General features: G+C 40.8%; 1 protein-coding gene across 6 annotated transcripts in view; it reads left to right on the plus strand.

Annotated features, from left to right (window-relative positions):
• The window catches only part of chd9 (chromodomain helicase DNA binding protein 9), a 111,289-nt gene that overhangs the window by 26,933 nt on the left and 60,943 nt on the right, over window positions 1-23,413 (plus strand). For 5 of the 6 annotated variants that reach the window (XM_061814650.1, XM_061814649.1, XM_061814651.1 and 2 more), the window contains one exon: window positions 22,179-22,597. In XM_061814650.1, coding sequence (XP_061670634.1) covers window positions 22,179-22,597 — 419 coding nt within the window. Of the gene's footprint in view, window positions 1-15,396; window positions 15,550-22,178; window positions 22,598-23,413 lie in introns of those variants that run through there. The other variant, XM_061814654.1, reaches the window with a different exon arrangement.

The following is a 23,413-nucleotide window of genomic DNA, read 5'->3' on the forward strand; positions in this document are numbered from 1 at the left end:
CATAAAGCAAGGACCGCCTGTAGTAATTGTCATCTCGTAATGTAGTGGTCCAGGAAATCATAGCAAGACGTCTGAGCTCCGTGCTCTCTTTTGACCGTTTTGAATCTTATTGTAAATCAATTGCTGGTTTCTGAGTTGCAACCCCATCTAAAGGTTTGGGTTTATTGAAAGTCATTAGCTTGTAGCAAAGTAAGTCAAGCCTTTGCGTTTCATGTTTTTTACTGACGAGTGAAACTGTATTCTGTGAAGGAAATTTTTTGATTTCATTATTTTTTTTTCCTGTCCACCACAATCAAAAGAGAAAGACAAGAGTGCTTCATTCAAACAAAGAGAACTAGTGCAGCACAGTGGAGCAGCTGTAAAGCATTGGCCTCACAGTTCTGAAGTCCAGGGTTCAATCCCGGCCCGACCTGTGAGGAGCTTGCATGTTCTCCCCGTGCCTGCGTGGGTTTTCTCCGGGCACTCCTGTTTCCTCACACATCCCAAAAGCATACATGAACTGGACACTCTAAATTGCCCATAGGTGTGATTGTGAGTGCGACTGTTGTCTGTCTCCATGTGCCCTGCAATTGGCTGGCAACCAGTTCAGGCTGTACCTTACCTCCTGGTCATTGACAGCTGGGATAGGCTCCGGCACTTCTGCGACCCTTGTGAGGATAAGCAGCAAAGAAGATGGATGGATGATAATTAATTTATCTTATAAGTTCAACCTTGTAGTTACAGATGGGACTCAACAACGAGAAATAACGAGTCATGGCATAATAATGTACTGTAGTGTAGCATATCCTCATATTCTTGTTAAGGTGTTTTTAAACTGTTGAAAAATACAATTTCATTGCCATAATTACAGCTACCAAGTTTGAGATTAGGTATAAAGTGGAGAGTGACGAGTGACACTTTTCAAGATGTGAGTTAAAATGGTAAACTGTACTGTAAATGTAGCTCATCAATTACAGTAAATGTTAAATGAGTTCACTCATTTGATAAAACTCAATGATGCTTTTAAAGATTAAAGAATGTTCTCAAATTCAAACTGTTTTAGTTGAAAATAACTAAATAAATTAAATTAATAAACTAAGGCAGAGGTGGTAAATATAAGTTGACTAATTTTAGCTGTCCGATAATTGTAACATATTTCAAAAGCAGGACAAAGTGGTCTAAATTACATAAGGCGGGCAGGGGAGGGGGCTGTGACTATGTTTGCTGTGGGCCCCCCAAATAACTAGCGAGCTATGTACAGCGCTCGTTTGAGCCAGCTCGGCATGACATACACAGCGGGATTAATGGCTCATGCACTGATGAAGAAGGCACTCAGCTAGTTGGGGAAACTAATATGCATTGCAGAAAACATTGACCCTCAACACTTCAAACATGTTGTGGCAATAAAGATGCATGCTTCAATTCGCTGCCAATTAGCATTGAGTCTTGTCTTCCCCAATGCACTGCTCCCACATGTAGGAAAGGCTGTGAGCCCTCTTATAGCCAGCAGCGGTTGGACGGCGGATTGAAGAGTTTTACGAAGCGGGGAAAAAGCATTAACACCATTCACATACGACAGAATGAGTGTGTTCTGTTTAAGATTTATTAAGAGGGGGTCTTTGAGTTTTGATACAGGTAATTTTGATTCACCAGCATGGCGACTGTGGACAATATTTCCTTCGCCACATCGTGTTTCAATTAGCCATTCGCAAGGTGGCAGGCAGGCACCATGAACCCTGCCCTACATGACACGTGTTTTAGGACTGGCGGGGATATGGACTGAGGTATGGTAGTATGGATGTATTTTCACCTTCCGGTTCATCATTTTTGCTAATTAGGGACACTTCAAGTCTGGCTTCTACACCTTTACGGGGACTGCAGTCTTGAGACACTTCATCAGGTTTTACATCTTTTGGGAACCAGAGTGAGAATTCCTTGTCGGAACATGTCTTGCTGGAACATGTTCATCGTGCATTAGCCTTGCCCCACTAATGTCTGTGCTGTGAGGAGTTGTAAACTTGATGAATTCCCCTCAACCTTAACACCTACCCTTTCTGTCTAGCTGTAAATGTTTTCACAAGGTTTTACACCAGTGGTTCCCAAAACCAAAAATTTCACCCAAGCAGCTTTACCTCACAATGAATTGGGATAAAATTCACATTAACGTCTCACAGTATCACAAAACTAACCTTGTAGATAAATTGTAGGGAAAGATGAATCAATGTTCTATAGAGATTGTGCACCTACGTCATAAAATCGCAGAATTTTTGTTTACGTCGCCATATCGTCGGTCAAACAAAGAATTGTTGTAAATTAATCCCGTTGAGACGAAACAAAAATATGTCTTATAGCACGACACCCAGAGTTTTGTCCAATGCTGTTAAACATTTAGAAGGTGATAATAAATGAAGGTACGTGGAAAATTTTGAGACACTTGGCATGGAGGATCCATATTTAGTGCTGAAGTCGATGTTTTGGCCGATAAGAAATTTCACTGTCAATGCGCTTCCACTTGTCTTGGACAACTGGATATATACATGTATTTGGTGAATAAGTCATCGAGATTTACACGGAAAAGTTTGAAAGCGTATAAAAGTTTGGATGCATGCAAATACTGTACTTTGTTGCTGGATCTGTTGTCAATCAGAAATAAATCCCACATAGTGATGGGCCCAGTCAGATTTTTTCAATACAAATAATATATAAATAAATAACCCCTGGTTTTACATAAACTCGCATACACTAACTATAATTGGGGAAAAAAAATAGGACGGTGAGTCGTCTCCTCTGTACACGGATGCCTATTGCTGCCTCACGCTTACCTCCGTCGTAATTGTCTCTGTGACAGACGGTTTATAATTTTTTTAAATGCGCATTGTTCTCAAATGAGTCAACTTGGCATTATAAATACTTCTTGATAATTTGAGATTGAAAAGAATAATTCCTACCTGAAATTAAATGATCGCTACACAGGTGTGTGTATTTTGTTGGGCACCATCCATCCTGTTTAATTGCCGAAATCCATTGATGTTTTCTTGTCATTTCAGCTGGTATTCCATCGAATGATATTTTTGAAGAACTGTATTGTCTATTGTGACAACAAACAGCACAACAGGTCTCGGGCAATTTGAAAAATCTGCTCCGGTTCAACGACTCCCGCACTGCCAAGCAGCTTTGTTTGACCGGCAATATGGCGCCGTGAAAACGGTGACGTCACATGCACAATCTCTATGAAGTTACTTCTGTGCCAAAATGCGGCTTATCGGTACATACCCCACAAAAAAAGACTAGAAGATTAAAATGGGAAGTGAAGTTAAAACTTGCACATATAACAGTGGCCTGGAAGTGGAATTTAACATTTAACAAATTGTGCAACACTTTAACAGTTCAGAAAACAAGCTAATAAAAGCCAAAACACTTACATTTCATAAAACACTAACAAAAGCGGAAATGCTTTTACAAAGGACAAAACAAGTTACAATACTGAAACACTCAGAAAGAGAACATCCCGTTTCACAGATGACCTGAGAAATCCCGCACCCTTTCTTGGCAAGACCCTTTGTCCGGGAACTCTAGTTTCTTCCCACATCCCAAAAACATACATTAATTGGAGAGTCTAAATTGCCCTCAGGTATGATTGTGAGTGCCAATGGTTGTTGCCCTGTGATTGGCTGGCACCCAGTTCAGGCTGTACCCCGGCTCCTCCCCGGCAATAGCTGGGATTGGCTCCAGCACTCCTGCAACCTATGTGAGAATTGGCGGCTCAGAAAATTAATGGATGGATGGATATTTGGGAAGGACATCTCATTCCAGCTGCGTAGCCTACCCTTCCTGTGAAGCAGTAACCAATCATGTTGAAGCGGCGCTGGTCTTGCCCAGAAAGAGTGTGGGATTTCTAAGAATGTCTGTGACATTGGACATTCCCTTTCCTTTTGTAATTTGTCTTGTCTCTTGTATTTCTGCTTTTGTTAGTTTTTTTAAATGTTTTGGCTTTTGTTCATTTGTTTTCTGAAATATGTGTTTCACAATTTGTTATATTGTTCTGCACTTCCAGCCCACTAGCATAATGTGATAAAATAGTAAAATGGGCCAATGAAGCTGCTTCCCCTAGAAGTACAACTAACAATTTTAACAAGGCTTTATTTAATTTGTAGCTGAAACATTAATTTGTCAATTGGGTTACTTCCACACACTGCTTTTTTGTTCATAGGTTAATATCGATACCACCGTATTTTAACGACCATAAGTCTTAAATTTTCTACAAAATAGACGGGCCGCTTTATAATGTGGTGCGCCTTGTGCACTGAGTTCCAAGATCTGTAAATGTTGTTGTGTGACCACTCCAGTGAACTACAACCTAACACAGTTGTTGTATTATTAGCGTGCATGCGAGTTACTGTATGATGACTCTCATGAGACAGTGACGAGCAAAGCCACCTCCGCGCCCCCTGAAACTATCGGAATCGAGAATCATTTGTAACAACAATTGAAATCAGGAACCAGAAAAGCTCAAATTCAAATGGTGTCCAACCCTAATTCCAATAGGTGTTCTTGCCTTTTTAAAGATGTGAAAATTCTGACAAATTTCTTTTGGAAGTGGTGAAACATGATAGTGTTGATAGTATCTTACAGAAAATAGTCTCTCGCCATCCCAATTCTTTGTAAGTTTGATCACATTTATTTTCTTCCTAATGAACTGCGAACTGTGAAAGACCGCATTGAGGACTGACTTCCACGTTTGAAAATCCATGTTTGTAACCCCACTCCCTTTTATCACGTAACTTTAATTGAAAACCGAAGCCCAACTGAAAACCGTTCTGTATGTGACTGATTCAAATGAGGTGGAAACCTTTTTCTTCTGTCGTTATAGCATAAGTCATTCCCTTGGGCAAGATGATTACCCAGATTTCATAGTCATCTACCCTAAAACTAGACATTTTCAACAACAACTCTATTCAACAAGCAGGCTGGGTTTAAACTAAATGTCTAAGTGCCTAAATATAATATATATTTTTTGTCCATATTCAGCCACGTGACCCATATCCAATTTTGTTGCGTTAACTGAACATCTAAAAATGACATCGGCATCAGAAGCATGCCAATGTTGGGTAGCAACAACACTGATGCCAGAGATTCATGGATATGGAATACAAATATTAAACACTACATGCCATTTAGTTTGACTGGACAGCAAAAAGAGATTCGATTTGGTCAGATGTTAGTCATTGATGTCTCACCAACTTACAGTACTTTATTCCTTCAACATTTCTCTGATTATGATTAGAATCATCTAATTTCCTAAAACTGTTCCACCCAATTTATTTAGGGAGTTTTATTGACCGTATAACAGAGCTGCATTTAGAGCAATAATACTTAATAAAGTATCCACAGTAGAATGGGTCCGACTGTTTTGAATAATTTGCACTGTTTATGGACTTTGCCATTCTTTCTACCTTTTCCCTGAAAGACAGACCTTTAATGTTTCGGACTAAAGACCTTAATAGAGCTGACACTTTATAATACAGGAACAGTCACCCTAATTAGTCTCAAATATGTGTTAAAGTCAAGGCACACCTCTTTTTTCTAAAGAAGTTCAATAAACAGTTTACAGCTAAACAGTACATAATGTTTATTAGTTATGTTCTGTAATATTGTTTACCTCTGGGTCATCACAGCATACGGTGTTGATGCTTGTAGAGTTACAGCTACGTGCAACTATCAGGGGCTTGCACTCTGCGCCTCTAAGTTGTGACATGTGTTTTGTACTTGTAATCATAGCCATTTCAGATTTGTCATCATAAATGTACAAATTACTTAGAAATGAACAATCAAAAATATCCGAGTTGAGTACCTGTGTCAATCCATTCTTTTTTTTTTTTTTTTTTTTTTTTAAGCAGGCTACATTTTGTGCTTAGCAGTACATACTTCCAACAGTTTCTGTGGTAGAAATATGCAGCATAAAGCATGCATACTCATTTAATTGATTAATTTGATAATTTTTTAAAAAGTTATTCTATTCAGCAAAGACTGTCAAAATTTGATCACAAGGACCCTTTCCATCTACGTTGAAATACTTCTCGCATTGCCCCCTAGCGTTCAACTTGGCCATGACACTGTGATCAGTTCCAACCTCTTCTACCGGAAACTCTGCACACATTTTGCAGAACAAAGCCCACACAGTTGCATAGCTTCTAAAATACCTTATGACTAGGCCACAAAATAGCTATGAAATCTATATAAACTTTGTTGTCTTACGGCAGCTTTAAATGGTGGGTGGATAGTTGAGCATTATGTAAATTTGCTGCACAGAGAGGTTTATTGTGGTTGGCACAAGCGGCATCTGAACAAACTGGCACTGTACAAGTCCAGCTTTGGCACACAGCCACCAGCTCGGTGTTTGAACTGAGCCCTCTAAATGTGACATTGCAGAGAACATGCACTGCGAGTGTGCACTCTGCTGCTTCACCCGTGCCGTGATTTCATCTGGGCGGTCACACCAGAGTAGGCAAGATAGCTGAGAGCGGTCCAGTGTAGTGATAATGCACTGATGGGCTTTTAGAAGGTTCTTTAAAAAAAGGGGGGGATGGTGATCCTTAGCTGTTATTCCGTACCTTGTGACTTGATTAAAAAGCATCATATTAGCTTCTGTTTTATCAGTTGAGGAAGACATGATGTGCATCTTGTTGACTTGGGTTTATATTCAAGAGTAGTATAGCTAACAAATGATAAAACAAATAAAAGAATGCCGGATTAGCGTCAGAAAAAAACCTTTCACATTCAAATTCACAACTGTGTGCAATTTAGGGTCTTCAATCAACCACGCATGTGTTTGGGGGGGGGGGGGGGAGTAAACGTTTACCCGGAGAAAATCCCACAGACGCACCAGGAAAACATCCAAGCTCCACACAGGTGGGGTGAACCTATTTCTTAGAAATAAGGCAGAAGTGCTACATTTTTAAGAATAGTAAATATTTTATTTTTAGGGAAAATGCAAGTTCAAACAATGTGAATTATTGTGCTATTGAAAAAGCCCTTTTTTTCCCCTGCTTTGGTTCCCTCAGAAGAGCACGAGGGAGTGTGTTTAAATGGGCCTTGACTACAAAAATCTGCTCACTCCTGCTGTAGCTGCTCATTTTCAGTCCCTTTTCTTTTATTAAATGGAGATATTTGCTGTGGAGAGAAAAGAAAGCCAGGAATGGAGTGTCAGAGACAGACACCTGTGGCTCTGCAGCCACCCACTCGCCTCATCTTCCTCAGAGAGCACACAGTCCCCTCCTCTTCCTGTACTCTATCCCCCACCCCCTCTTCTCTTATCTAGGTTTAAAGTTAGCCCGCCTTCTCTTGCACAGAGCAGCCAGGCCTGTTTGCATATTAACGCTTAAGTTGCTGTGCAGTCTGAAGCCATGTGACTGTTGAAACGCAGTTGTTTTTATTTTTAAAAGATGTTGAATATGGTACTGTAGGTGTCATTATTTAATAACAGACTTTTTGGCAGTTTTTCTTGTTTTGGATTACAGTGGCACAGTTGCCAACTGGTTAGAGTGTCTGCCTCACAGTTCTGAGAACCGAAGTTCAATCATCAGTCACATTAAAAAAAATATTGCACAAAATCTGCCAAGGTTTGTAAACTTTTGAGCACAACTTTATTGTACGTATATGCAGTCATGCATACACCTGTCACGTTGGAATGAAAGTGTAGGCTACACCTTTTTTATAACTACAAGGTGGTTGTGGCATATGAGAATTAAAGTGTATACCTTTCTCATAACCTGTACAGGGCGTGGCATTTTGGAATGAAAGTGTACAGCTTTTTCATAAACTCTAGAGGATGGCCTGCATTGATAAAAAGGAAAATGTTTATTTCACTTAATTTCCCCATGTATACTGTATACTAATAGTTTTGACAATTGTTTGAGGGGGGAAATATGCGCATTATACACAAATTACGGTCTGTTCCAGAACTCATGCCCTTGTGAGAGACGTTTCAAGTCCAAGCTACAAGTTTTCTTCTTTGAATTAAGGGAGTCTAATGCACTTTTCTCAGCCTTGTCTGTCACACCTTTATGCACTCCTCGAAGATTCTTCTTGGACCCTCCGCAGTTCTGTCATCATTGCGATGTATCTTGATGTCGTCCACATCTTTAAAATGGGCCCCTTTAATGACACTCGTGAGCTCGGGAAAGAGGAAAAATAATATCTATGTAGCCATGTCAAGTGAGCATAGAGCAGGAGTTTTGAACTAAATTTAGTTCGTCACATTTAGGATGCAACATTTACCCCAGTTTGAGCTCAAGTGCGCCAGACCAGTTTATCTGTGCTACAAATGACATTTCAGTTGTTTACCTTTTTTTGGGTGCACATACTTAAAACTACATTTGGGAAAATGTATAATCCTGTGGCAAATCTTGTTTCAAACCATCCGAATAATCACAAATGGTTTTAACTTTATGAATCAGATTTCTTTTACGGTTGCAACTTACAGATCAGTATTGATCACATCTATAAACCAAATGTACCTTTTATAAAACGCTTTAAATACAATTTAAATTAACATACATTTTCATATCCATCTGTAAATCTTGACGGGCTCAACTTGCTCATCGCACCATACGAACTAAAGTGGGAACTCCTCAAAATGAAAGCATAGCTATTCCACTGACCTTGTAAATGTTTACATGCATATTAACATAGTGAAGCTAAATAAATTTAAGACAATATACATATATTACCCATGTCATAAATGTCCACAGTAAATGACAAATAGAAACTTGAATTACCTTCTTATTTAATTTTCACTCACTCGCTTTCCATAAAAAGCTGAAAACACAAACAATAAACTTATGAGATTAGTATTAGTCTAGACAGTTCGCAACTCCTCTCCAACTTTTAACGTGGATCAAATTAGCTTGTAGCCTCCGTCTCACTTAAAGAACTGACCTTCACCTTTATCCTGTCAGAAGCCGCCAGTCAGTTGCATGATTTGTTTGTCTGACGTAACCCAACTGTTTCTATCTGGGGTTGAATAAATCCATGCCCCAATTTCTGAAACTCTTTTAACTGAATATGTGCACATTTGCACATGAAATTAGTTAACCAGCAAACCATGGTATGTTACTTAAAGGCCTTGTGTCTGAAGGATCTAGGAAAGTCTCTTACTGCATATGGATTGCAGGCATGCCCCACTGCACCAATCTTTCATGCATGGTATGTCACCTGACAAAGCACTTTTGGTTGAACAATGCTTGGGTCAAAATAAAAGCAGGAGTTTCAAAATAAGAGTCCATCACTCTGTTTTCTATACCCCCAGTCCTCAGTAGGGTCACAGGCAAGCTGGAGCAATTAAGAGTCTTCAATTAACATACCCTGTATGTTGGTGATGTGGGAGGAGACTAGAGTACCAAGACGAAACCCACTTAGGCATGGGGAGAACATGCAAACTCTACAAAGGTGAGGGGGGATTTGATCCTGGCTCCTCACAACTCTGAGGTGGATGTGCTAACCAGCCGGCCACTGTGCATCTCAAAATAATTTATGTATGACTGAAGTAAAACTTGCCTGACGTGCAGAAGAATGCCCATGGGCAGAATTGAACCATCTGGTGGGCTGGTTGTGGCCCGCGAACTGATTTGAAAATATATCTTTTGTGACAGCCGCTCTGGAACTTTACTGTCACACCTTGTATGTCGATGTGGCACGTCTCGTCCGAGGGGTGAGCTTTATATGTCGGGGATGTGTGAAATGTAGCCCAAGAGGCAGAAGTTACAAGAGTTGTCACTGCATGTGCAGTTGTGTACCTAAGTGCAGTTTTTCAAAATCCAATCATTTGCCTTTTTTTTTTTTTTAGGATAATGTAAAATAAGTTTGAAATCCATCCATTTTCTTAGCCGCTTATCCTCATTAGGGTCGTGGGAAATGCAGGAGCCTATCCCAGCTGTCAACGGGAAGGAGGCAGGGTACACCCTTAACTGGTTGCCAGCCAATCGCAGGGCACATTGAGACATACAGTCGCACTCACAATCACACCTAGGGCAATTTAGAGTGTCCTATTAATGTTGCATGTTTTTGGGATGTGGGAGGAAACCGAAGTGCCTGGAGAAAACCCATGCATGCATGGGGAGAACATGTAAACTCCACACAGGCGTGTCCGGGATTGAACCTGGGACCTCAGAACTGTGAGGCCAACCCTTTCCAGCTGCCGCTTGAGTTTGAAATGACATAAAAAAAATTCAGGATCATAATTGGTGGTGGTTAACAGTTTGAAGTTTGAACTGTTGAAATAGGAAATTGGGCCATTACTCAAATTTTTGTGCGATTCCCAGTGGGGCTCAGTCACTTTCCGCCATGAATACTAGGGGATTGCTATATATGCTTGACCACCTGGTGCGCTCACAATGTGTGCATTTGGCAGTGTTCCCGAACCCCCTGCTGGTTGTTGTCAGACGATACATTTGTTCAGCTTGGACAGGACTCCAAGCCGTAGCTTTTATTGTGAGAATGCCACCCCCATTTCAAAGTCCAAACTCCAAAGCACGGCTTGGCAACTGGATGTGATGCCTGGCACTCCTCTTGTCGTAGTTTTGGACAGATATTGCCATGCACAGCTGGCAGCCATTCTCATAAGTGTATTACCCTTTTCACACTGGCTGTAAATTTGGCATATTTCAGGCTTTTTTTGTATTCTTATGACCAATTAAAAAAAAAGTGTTATTAGTTTGCTTGACTGTGAAACATTTTTGATGTTTTTTGCGTGATATGTTATGTATATGATCTTAATTGTAGCCCCTTTTCACATTGGCTATCAAAAGCAGGAAAGCATTTTTTTTCCCGCATGCTCTGCATATGAACAGCACCAAAATGGTCGCAAACCCAAAAAGAGACACATCCACCCACGGCCCTGGCTAGCCTTTTTTCATCTAACCATTTTTTTTAGCCAAAATAAATTTTCATTTGCCACTTTTCCAGAATCATAGCCAAAAAATAGCCAAGCACATGCCGGTCAAACTGGGGTCTACTAACATGACTAATACTCTTTCTTGTTCCACAGGTTACATGCATACAGATAACTTTCAAACATAAATGTGATACAAGGAATTATATTTTTATTGGTAACTTAATCTAATAAATATTAAGAATGACAGAGATGTCATAAAAATAAAAAAAAGTTTCTCAATCCTCTTCTATACTCCTGACTGTAGAAAATAACATCACTGTTCAACTCAAAGTTTTTGCATGATTCCTGGGATAAAGATTCTCCCGTTTTTGTTGCTCACCCATTTATAGAAACTTTTGTCAAAATCAAACAACACTTCATCAGGGCCTTCAATTTTAACGATTAACTGTTCATTTACACTTTCTGTTTTGAGACAGTTCCTTAAGGACGTCTTTACAATGTTATGCCAGCAAAAGCCACGTTCTACAAAGACTACGTCTTTGCAGTTGCAGCAAACTTGTGATCAGCTGTCTGCCGATGTGTCACGAAGTCATCCAACTTCGGTGCCACCAATGATTTTCCCGCTTGTCAGAACATTTTTTTTTTTCAACTGTCAATACACCATTGGCAGAAAAAAATTGAGTCCCTCAATTTGAGCCACTTGAATTTAGAAAACCATTCCTGGCGAATCTTTGGCCTCTGCCCTGCATGGGGAGTAGATTTTCCGACAGCAGACACAGCTGTGATGGGCGTCTTTCCCACGTAATTGGCATCCGTCAAAGTTGACAGCTGACAAGCTGCACTTATACCACTGCCATCCATTGTTTCTTGGAAAATAATCCTAAAGGTTTATAAATTTTCCGTCGCATGAACCGATGGCGAGAAAGTATGGCTTTGATGCGGAACCCGTATGCAGTTGTCTCCGATGTAAAGAATTGACCCCAACGTACAGGGCACTTAACCACGCCTCCTGAAGTGACGTCACGCCACGTGCGCCTACGTCAGACAAACAATTAGCAAAAAGGGCGGCGCAGCAAGAAAAGAATAGAGCGAAACTGTCCGATTTACCGGCTGATTTCTCACTCGCATTCTTAGCTAACAGTGAAATATCGTTGAAAAGCAGACAACAGGGCTTCAAGTATTTCAGCGAGGGGTATTTCAATGGTATTTACATGCATATCGACAGAGAAACCATTGATATTAGCGCGAGATCTTTCCAGAGTCAGAGGAAGACTGAGAAGCCACATAATATAATATATTATAACCCAAAGACAAATTCGTCATTGACAGTTTCCTATTTTTGTGCTACATATCACACTTGTGTGCAGAATCTGTATATGTATCTGTATAGCCGTTTGTGAACCGCCCTATGAAGGAAAAGAAGAAGGCGAGGCTTGATTTACGAGTTGTTTCTCTCGTTTTCTTTGTGTAACGTCACGCGCTCCCCTCAATAATTATTCTTGAATTAGTGCCAAACCTACGTAAGTCCCGACCGAGTACGACAATCACTACTTTAGTCTCCTCAAACATCCTTCCTTCGAAGGCTTTTAGGACTGCTAGTCCGGTTTAGCTTAGCTCATTAGCCGCGAACAAAGGGACACGTTTGTGCAGTCAGATCATCGCAAAATATCGCTCAACACAGATCAAGTGTGTCAATTATTCACACTTAGCTATGTTATGCAAGCGAAGAACTGCTAATTCATTTATATGAGACATGTATTGAAAATCAGATATAGGGCTTACCTTCGTGCAAACATATCTGTTCCGGTTGATGGATTCAGTTGATCATGCGGTGTTCCACAAAGTTTGATTCATCGAAGACATTTTTTGTACTCGGTCTTCTGTTCCGGTTGATTTTAGATGGATTCAGCTGATCATGCCGTCTTCCACAAAGTTTGATCCATCGAAGACATTTTTCGTACTGGGTCTTCGGTTCTGGAAAGGGTACGAATTGAACTCCACCAACTAGCCTTTCAGGATACCTGTCGTCACTATTATAAAGTCCGTGACTACACCTCTTAACCATATCTATTGTTAAATAACCCAAATACGCGATAAAACGCCAACAGAAGCTATACTGGACCATGCAGCGTTGTCTGAGGGAACTGCGGGTCCAAAAAAGGGGCGTGGTTTATGCAGATCTTTGGCCTCTGATTGGTCAGCGACGCGGATGACGCAATTTCTACGGAGGGGTCAATTATTCCCTCAACTTCCAGTATAGCTTCTGACAAAACTTTCGTCACGGTAAAACCAGGAATCAAATACAAATTCTTGTAATATACATAAAAATCTTTCACGGTTCATGCTAGGATAAACAGTCAATTTACACGTTGGCCAGTTTTTTTTTTCATTTTAAAACTCACTCGTTAGACTCGAAATGTGTTTTCATATGGCGAATTGGCGACTGGGTAGCGAGGGCCCTGTCCACCTTCTGAGATAGAATTAGAAGCAGTATACTGCATGGGTGCAAGGGTTTTCCGCAATGCTGCATTAGGAGTGGGAACTTTTACAACTGGCTGATGCAAATTTGTTCGACATCGTGTTGAACGTGATTTTTCTTCTGCACATCAAGCCAGAGGCTGCCACATTTTGAACTAGATTTACACTACAGGTTCAAGTGCTCAACGTCTATGGAAGGCCTGTATCCGTTTTTGTTATATTTCCATGTATTTTTCAAGTGGCGCTTTCTTTATGGCTGTTTCTAACATTGAATCAACACCTATGTCGGCTCAGGCTGAGTTCCCCTCCCCTCAATGATTTAAATGAGGGTAACCACTTCATTACTGTAGTCCGCTGGATAATGATGGACAAACCTCAGAATTAGCATTTTTTTAAAGTTCAGCTGTGCAATTTAGGGAGATGCAATTGCTGTATTTGGATGACTTCTAGCTTGCACTCACATTTGTATCCACATTTGGAAGAGGTCCGATTTCAATATGGAGATAGCCAAATATATTTTCACTGTCATGATTCAGATTCCAATAGTGCCACCTAAGCTAAAAGAAAAAATCCAAATTGTCTCTCTTGAACTCTGCCGTGTAATTCCAGCTATATTGTCTGTTTATGGAATGCTGATTGCTGGGTGAAACCATACATATTTACGGCAATGTCCCATCGTCTCAGGGTTCTGCTGAAGGCAGAATCAATACTAGATCTTGTTACACAAAGCTTGGTGAAGATCACGACTCCACATCAAAATATTGGACACTGAAGTTTAAAAATAAGACAACATTCCAGTTACTCAGTCACATAGACTTTTATTTACTTCTCAACATTCATCAAACACCAACATTTATCATTTACACTCAGCTGCTGCTCTGGGTTATGTTTAAATAACTTTGCTCATATTTACCAGTAACTTGTCTTTATGGTGGGATCAGTTTTTTCTGGAATTGGAGTTCTACCTCCATTCAAGACTGAAGTTTTCAATCGTGACTATCACAGACTAACCCAGGCCGGGTCTCTCTACATCACTGTACCTGGCTTTGGGCCATCCATGTGTCATTCCCGATGCCTTGTGCCAGCTGTTGCACATGTCCGCCTGCGTTGGGAGGGGGAATCGTGTGTAGATCAGTGTCTGTGGGCCACCAAAAGGGCTTGCACTTCTTTTGGAATAATAGCCTGAAAGTTCCAGGCTGTTTTTTACATTTCCTTCAATAAAACATCACATCACACTGTAACCTATAAAAGACAAAGGACAAAATGTGGTCCAGTACTTTGAGAGTTAAGTTCTGAAAGTTAATGTAATAACAGCTAGCACCATCTGCTGGCCTATTTCCTTTACAAAGAATGAGAGTGAGAGAGAGAGAGAGAGGGGGGGGAAGTGAGCGAGGGAGAGAGAGAGAGAGAGAGAGAGAGAGAGAGAGAGAGAGAGAGAGAAAAAAACCGAGCCTGGGTTTTAACGACATCTCTAATATTCATGCTGATGCATTTTGCTGCTTTGTGCTTTCATTTTCCTGCCGAAGGTTGCCACAGTCGAGCCAGAGCCAACTGGGAAGCGGACAAAAAAAACCCAAATCTTTTGAAAAGGAGTTTACCTACCTTATCCCGGGACGACGACGAAAACAAGGAGCTAGGACTCAATGGCTCTGCTTTAGGGAAAGTCGGAGCGAGCGAGGTAGGCAGACAGCGCTTTTTGGACTGCCACGCACCACCTCTGCTGCCTCATCACCCCGTGAAGAGACAAACGAGGGTGAAGGAGGGAGTAAAGAGAGAGAGGGTGAGAGAGCTCCCATGCACTCCTCTTGAGTCCTGCCCGCTGGGGGAGGAGGAGGAGGAGACAAGCCTCTTTGGTGTTCTCGCACTGCCTGAGGAACAAGACGAGTTGACTGCCGCCGCTAGAGGTGGAGGAGGTGGTGGAGGAGGGTAGGCAAACCAGTGGGGCGGGGGAAGGGGAAGGGGAAGGGGGGGGGGATACACACTCACCACTCAAGGAAGGAGACTGTGGAAAAGTGTATTTATTCCAGAGAAGGAGCGACGGCGAGAAAACCCGGCGAAAGGGCGACAAGCCTTTTGTTAGCCGGTCACACACAGAGAGAGAGAGAGAGAGAGAGAGAGAGAGAGAGAGGAGGGAGGGAGTTTGTTGGGGGAGGTAAAGAGGAAGAAAAAAAATGTCTACAGTGAAGAGGCCAAGAGGAAGGGTAAGTGAGCTCAGGATGGAGGGAGGGGTTGGTGTGAGGGGAGGGGCGGAGCCGGCAGGAACTGAACAGCCTACTCGACTCATGCTGCACTGCCGCCATCTTGAACTCATTGCTGCTTTTTTTCGTCTTCCCTTTCCTCACCCTCCCTTGCCTTTCTCTGCCATACTCACATGCTTTGCTTATGTAGATGATAGTTTTCCATAACCGCCCTGCCTCCTTCTCTCCTATAGACTTTACTCTTTGAATTCATGCTTGTGTTTGGGCTTGTCACTCATTAGCCTCATGTAGCCCCCAAACAGGAGAGTGACTCTCCACCTTTTTACATTTCCATGGGATAGTAATGGTCCACACCGCAGTACCTGCATGCTGTAATTTCAGTTATTTATAGATGTGGGTTGCACAGCAGCAGCGTTCTTGCTTTTGCTGCATTTTACACGTACACACACTAGCTTGTTTTTATATTTCACTCCCCCTCCCCTCTCACTCTGTGTGTGCTCATGTTCTTCCATTCCTAGGCATTACTTTCAGCCCTTCCCCCATTTACCATTCAATGAGAACATTCCAGCATGATCCGGTAAAATTTCGACCTAATGGTCTCGGCGGCGTTGTACACGTGACTGCTTATAATGCAGCCTTTGTGTGTGCTTGTTTTTGTTGGCTTGTCTCCAACGCACATAGGTACACACATGTTGCTGTAAACTTGAATGGGTGTAGTTTACAAAACAACGTAGACAAACAGGACGCGCATTTTTGTGTTTAAGTTTCACATACTGACCTCCAGAAACGACATGGGCACAGAGGGTCTGTTTCTATGCCAGCGACGCAACCAAAATTCTTCTGACCATACCATTATGGTCTGTCAACACAATAATCAAAACCTAATGCAAATCGAGTGCATTTTCAATGGAAATAATTATTGGCCATACATACAACACAGTCCAATCAAAACCATAACCACAGGGGTGAGTATGCCTTCTTGTGCTGTGTGATGAGGTACATTGAAGAAAATAAGTATTTGAACACCATGCTATATTGCAAGTTCTCCCACTTCGAAATCATGGAGGGGTCTGAAATTTTCATCATAGGTGCATGTCCACTATGAGGGAGGTAATATAGAAATAAAAATCCAGAAATCACAATGTATGATTTTTTTTTTTAATATAATTTATTAGGGTGATACAGCTGCAAATAAGTATTTGAACAAATGTCCATCAGCTAGAAATCCTGACCCTCAAAAGACCTGTTAGTCCGCCTTTAAAAGTCCACCTCCACTCCATGTATTATCCTGAATCAGATGCACCTGTGTGAGGTCGTTAGCTGCATAAAGACACCTGTCCACCCCATACAATCAGTAAGACTCAGACTTGAAACATAGCCAAGACCAAAGAGCTGTCCAGAGACAACAGAGACAAAATTGTAGAACTCCAGGGTGTTCAAATAGTAATAGTAATAATACCAGTTTATTACTTGTAATTCGTAACCTCGAAACATCGATCCATCCACTTTATAAGCCACTTATTGGTCTACATTATTAAACCTCTTTTGAATTTGTTTATGAATTGAGTTAATTAACAACAACTTTGAATGTGACACAGTCCGAAGTTTGTTTGCAGAGGAGCAGTTTTTGATGCTTTGTTATGCTTTCTTTTCTTATTTCTATCCACATGGGCAACCAAACCCTTTTTTACAGATTTGAAGTATAATGTGGCTGCAAACACAAAGTGGTTGAAACAAGCAAAGCAAATTTATTTGTGTAGCGCATTTCTTTCATACACAATGTAAGTCAATGTGGTTTACATCATTAAAAGCATTCAAATACAAAGAAATAATCATTTGAAAATAAAAAGTACCATTACAATTAATTCATATTATCAGCGAAGAAAGGTAATGAGGTTCACAATGTTCAGCTCAATGTACGGAGATTTTGAAAATTTGGTAACCACTGCAGTTTGTAACTAATTTAATTTAATACATCCTTAATTCATAATTACAGAAAACATTTGGATCAAAAGCACTTAAATTCAAAACAATCAAATACAAACAGTAAGTACGGCAGTAACTGAGTGTGACTTCGTATGCGTCATGACCTTGTATTCTCCCCATTGGCTACCTCTCTATTTTGAACTGGGGTGTTTTCCCTGTGCCTGCATGATTTTTTTTTGGGGAATACCAATTTCTCACCGCATCCCCAAACATTCGCTAGATCAATTTAAAACTTCTAATTGGTCATTCGTGTGGATGTGATATGCAATAATTGTTACTATGTACCCTGTCATGAGCTGTTAGCAGTTATCAGTTCAGGGCGTCTCTTGCTCAATATTAGCTCGGATAGCTGGTACATGAATGCCGCCCTATGGTGGCACAAGCCAGTGCACTCTGTATGCTGATCCCAAGTCCAAATAAATGCAGAGTGCGGTGCCAGGAAAGGCATCAGACTTAAAACTTTGCCAAACAAATATGATTGTTCATTTAAAGAATCACATTCCAGATCGGCCATGGCCCAGGTTAACCACGTCCGCCCCAGCACCGTTAACATGCAGGGTGTCTGTGGAAATTCAGCGATTGTTTGTTGAAGATGAAGAAGAGGTGGAGAGAAGATACTTTGGCAGAAAGAGAAGAGGAAAGAATATAGTGTATAACTGAGTGTAGGCACTTTAATTGTTGGGACTATGACAAGAAAAGCTCAGGAGTTGGTTGACATGATGGTTAGGAGAAAGGTTAATATGTTGTTAATATAAATATTGTGTGCAGGTGGAAAGGCAGTAAGGCTAGAAATTTAGGGGCAGAGTTTAAATTATTTTACCATGGAGAAGGGGTTATTTTAAAGGAAGAGTTGGCTAAGAATGTCTCTAAGGTGAAAAGAGTATCTGATCGAGTGATGAGGCTGAAACTTCAAATTAAGGGTGTTATGTATAATATGATTACCAGCTTTGCCCCATAGGTAGGATGTGGCCAAGAGGCGAAAGAGAAATTCTGGAAGGAACTAGATGAAGTAGTTCTGAGCATCCTAGACAGAGAGAGAGTTGTGATTGGTGCAGATTGTAAAGGACATTGATAAAGGAAACAGGGGTGATGAAGTTATGGTTAAGAACAGCATCCAAGAAAGGAACCTTGAGGGACAGATGATAGTGGACTTTGCAAAAAGGATGGAAATGGCATGAGTAAACACTTTTTTTTTTTTTTTTCCCAGAAGAGGCAGGAGCATGGGGTAACTTAAAAGAGCAGCGGTAGAAGCATGCATATAGATAACATTTTGTTCAGACGATGTAATCTGAACGAGGTTACTGACTGTAAGGTAGTTTTAGGATAGAGTATAGCTCGACAGCATAGGGTGATGGTGGTGTGTAGGATGACTCTGATGGTGAGGAGGAAGATTAAGAAGATAGAGGTAGACAGAGTGTGACAGAAGAGTCGTGTGACAGAAGAGTCTTGTGACAGAAGAGTCTCTGCTAGGATGAAGGGGAAAGTTTATAAAACAGTGGTGGGGGCCGGCCATGATGTACGGATTCTAGACAGTGGCACTGAAGAGACAACTGGAAGCAGAGCTGGAGTTGGTGAAATTAAGATGTTGAGGTTCTTGCTAGGAGGGAGCAGGTTGGTATAGGATTAGAAAGTAGCTCATTAGAGGGACAGCTAAAGTTGGATGTTTTGGAGACAAGGTTCGAGAGAGCAGACTTCGATGGTTTGAACATGTCCAGGCAAGACGTGAGGGCAGTTGGTGTTAGAGAGGAAGATGCAGGCAGTAGGCTGAGATGGAAAAAGACAACACGCTGTGGCAACCCCTAATGGGACAAGCCGAAACGAAAAGAAGAAGGTTGAGCAGAGAACCATGTGATGGAAGCTAAGAAAGGAATAGTTTTGCAGGGCCTTTCAGAGGGAAGTGAGACAGGCTTTCAGTGAGACACGATCTCAGTTTACAGGAGGAACTGCGGTAAGACTAGACTTCTACAGCCATGGTGATCAGAAATACAGGCAGGAGAGTACTTGGTGTATCTTCTGTTTGGAAAGGGAAGGAGACTTGGAGTGGAACCAGAAAGTACAGAAAGTCATACAAGGAAAGAGGTTATCAAAGAAGAAGTTGGACACTGAGAGGACTGAGGAGAGGCAAAAAGAATACATTGAACATTGAGATGCAATGTCAGGCAAGGTAGGGTGACGAAGGCTAAACAAGAGGCATATGACGACACGTAGACCAGATCAGACACTAAAGAAGGAGAACAGGTTCTCTACAGGTTGGCTAAACAGGGATAGAGATGGGAAGGATGTATAGCAGGTTAAGGTGATTAAGGATGAAGATGGAAATGTGTTGACTGGTGCCAGTAGTGTGGTAAATGAATCGAAAGTATACTTTGAGAAGTTGATGAATGAAGAAAATGAGCTAGAAGAAAGAGTTAGAAGAGGCAAGTGTGAAGGACCAGGAAGTGGCAATGATCAGTGAGGGCGAAGTTAGAAAGGAACAAAAGACGGTGAAAAATAGAATATACGTGGAGGTATTACAGTATTTTGGAGAGGTGGCTGTGGAGTTGTTGACCAAGTTGTTCAACAGAATATAGTGTTCCCCTGTTATTTGCGGGGGTTATGTTCCTTATACCCCTGCAAATAAAAATCCACGAATATTGGCTGAGGTATTAATACACACTGGTTACACTGTCAGCCACCATGCCAGCCCGTGTTTTAGTGTATATGTAAGCTACCATATGATGGCACTCCCAAGATAGTGAGGAACAATTGCATTTCACATCTTTAAGCAGAAGATGCTAAGATTGCCATACACGCTGGCTGTGTAGTCAGGTTATTACCTACTGTTGTGTACACTCACGGTGTCACATCAAAGCTAAAATTATCACACCACAGCAAACAGAATAGGATAGCTAGCAAATGATAAAACACATTAAAAAATGACTTACAAAGTAATTGACACAAAACTTGCACTTTAAACACTATTTACATGCTCCCAGCATGCTTTGCAGGACTATGGGGGCCCTAAGTCCTGCAAAGCATGCAGGCTTGTGCTAATTAGCAGGCCATGCTCACATAATGATGAAACAACTGACTCTCCACAAAAAAATAAAAATAGAGTCCCACAGGTTTAAAAATATCCAGGAATCGGTGCTTCTAAATTATTTTAGAAGAAAAATAAGAAGAAAAGAAGAAGAAAAAATGTCAACAAGGGCAAAGCAAGTAGAGCAAGAAAAAAAGGGCCTGCACTGTAGGAGAAGCGAGAGAGCAAATATATGACTACTTGACCCTTTGGTCAATACTTAGACACAATACACAACAATACATAGATCATTTTACTCTTAAGACTATGTTAGTCCTGGGATGCACATGCCATGGAAACAATGAGTCCAGCCCGAGAACAATAAGTCCCTGCAACTTATCATGAAATACAGATACCATAATCTTACACTACATAATGGTTCTTGCTTTGCGATCCTGCTGTAATTCTGATTTTTTTACAATAGGTGTTCTTCTTGTTTATTTATTTATTTATATATACATTTTTACATATATATGTATATGTACTGTACATGTCTGATTTGAGCATAGGTGTGCCATATATTTGTATTTGCTTTGCTGGACAAAGGGTGCCATAATTGCATGATGTCTGGAACTGGGAAATGTCCCATCCCGTGTTTTTCCCATCTGAAGAAGTTGAGTGTGTTTACGCAGGTGCCCAAATTTCAAACACACACACACGGCCGATTTGACAAAGTTGTCCTCACTTTTTACTATCTCTTGAGTGTTTTACAGACCAAGATGATGTCTGCTTTCAAGTTTGGGAAATGTTTTTTTTCTTCCTCAAAGGAATTGGCTTTTCACTTTTTTTTTTTTTTGCCTCAAAATTCAGAAGTTAAGGCACATGTGCGACCAAATTAGTTGTAATCCAGAGTCCTGTCTTGTTCCCAAAAACTTAATTTGATGGATTTCCAGCACCACTCCAGACTACTAAACTGTGTGTCCAAAGATGCAGATGGATGTGGCCCTGAAAATTTTTGTCAGTGTATAAATGGAAAAAAGGTGTGACTATTTAAATAAATAACTGAACTTCTTTCAAAATTGTAAGTTAAACCCACATTTTTGCTGGTGCATGTTACTGATTTATAAAAATCAGCTTTTCAACAAAACCTTGAAAACTAAGAGTTAGCCTATTTGCTTCTTTCTTTAAAAATGTATATGAAGTTGTCAACATCTTGCCATGAAAACTATTATGTGCTATATTACAATGAGAGTATTGAAATTTATTTCCATTACTTTTTTTTTGTCATCTGGTTCTGAATGGTCACTGCCCCACTTGGTCTCTTGATTCAAGGTGACTGTAATAACAAACGCTTCCACCAAAATTTGATGGGTACGTCTTGCCAGCACAGCACCCTTGAAAATCATGTATAATATGTAATAATAATCAACATGAAATGGCAAAATATATTATTTTTGCTCGTGAAATCTATGGATCTTAGTTTTGAAAAGCTGGGGGTCCTGTAATTGTGTGTTCAATTGTGTTTCTGTAGTTTGTTTTGTGAGTTGTTTTTCAGCGGCGTGAGACGTCAAGTGTTATTCTAATTCTGTATGTTTCAAAAATGGGAATATCTACATTGGGTAATTTCTTTTTTCTCGTTTATTTAAAGCCTCGAAAGAACACAAATGGTCCTGCAAGCCGGGTGCTCAGTCCCGTGATGAAGAGCAGCTCGTCGTCGTCGTCCTCTTCATCGTCGCCGTCATCCTCCTCTTCCTCCTCTTCGTCATCATCCTGTTCTCCGTCGGAGAAGACAACGCTCCGGCAGACACACCACCAGCAGGACTCTGCACCTCTGGACAAACAGGAGAAGGCCAATCGGATCATATCGGAGGCCATAGCTAAAGCCCGACAGCGTGGCGAGAAAAACATCCCGAGGATCATGAGTCCTGAGAGTTTCCCTAGCTCATCGTCACAGCGGAAGAACCACCAGGATCATAAAGGAAACAGCAAAGGGCGCTCCAAATTTAAAGCCTCGAGGAAGGCCTGCATTGTCCCTTCCTCCACGTCGAAGCAGAAGCCCAAGATCGGGTATGTGCTGATTATCTTTTACTATTATTCAGGTGAAGAATATGCTTAAGCTAAACAATAGTTACGTTGCAGTTTAGATTTATTTTTATGCAGTTTTTTGGGGGTTATTGTTTTAGTATTCTCGTTTAATTCTTTATTCAGTTGAAGTGTGTTATGTTTAAGTTTAAGCTTACATAAGCCATTAAGTCATTTTTTCTCATTCCTACCGTTGCTGTTTGCTGTTTGAAGTATCACTTGATTGAAGCCTTTTCTCACATTCCATTCTAGAAAAAATAAGTAAAAGTGTGCCTGTTCTGTGTTGATAGTGTGTCAGATTAGTATCAGAATTGGCTAGTACTCAAGATTGCAATGTCCTTACTGCACCTGAAGAAGTTGTACCGAGACAGCCCTTTTAAAAAGGAAAGGCAGCCGTACTAACAGTTTTTCCATTTATTTGCTTTATATTTATGGCCTTAAAGTGGTTTTCATACAAATATTGGCTTCCGTTATGACTTTAATACCACATTATACCATAGGTGAATTTTATGAGTTCAGTCTAATTTCAGGGTGGCAGTGCCGCCATAAGAACAGAAGTTCTTGAACCAAGGACCCTCTGTTGTCTGTTACCCACTTGGTTTGGTTTAGTGTGATCCTAGTCATCAAAGTATACTAGATTGTTTCAAATGAACTCTGTTGTATTGAGGAAGCACTCTGAACCGACTGGAAGAGTAACAGGGTTGGTTTTGTACTGTAAGTGGGTAGCACATCATCTTTTGTGAACATGTGCTCTGCTATTTGCTGATAGATTTCAGCCTGATTGATTGTCCGGATACAAAC

The sequence above is a fragment of the Syngnathoides biaculeatus genome, chromosome 3 (assembly GCF_019802595.1).
Source record: "Syngnathoides biaculeatus isolate LvHL_M chromosome 3, ASM1980259v1, whole genome shotgun sequence".
NCBI classification, from domain to species: Eukaryota; Metazoa; Chordata; class Actinopteri; order Syngnathiformes; family Syngnathidae; genus Syngnathoides; species Syngnathoides biaculeatus.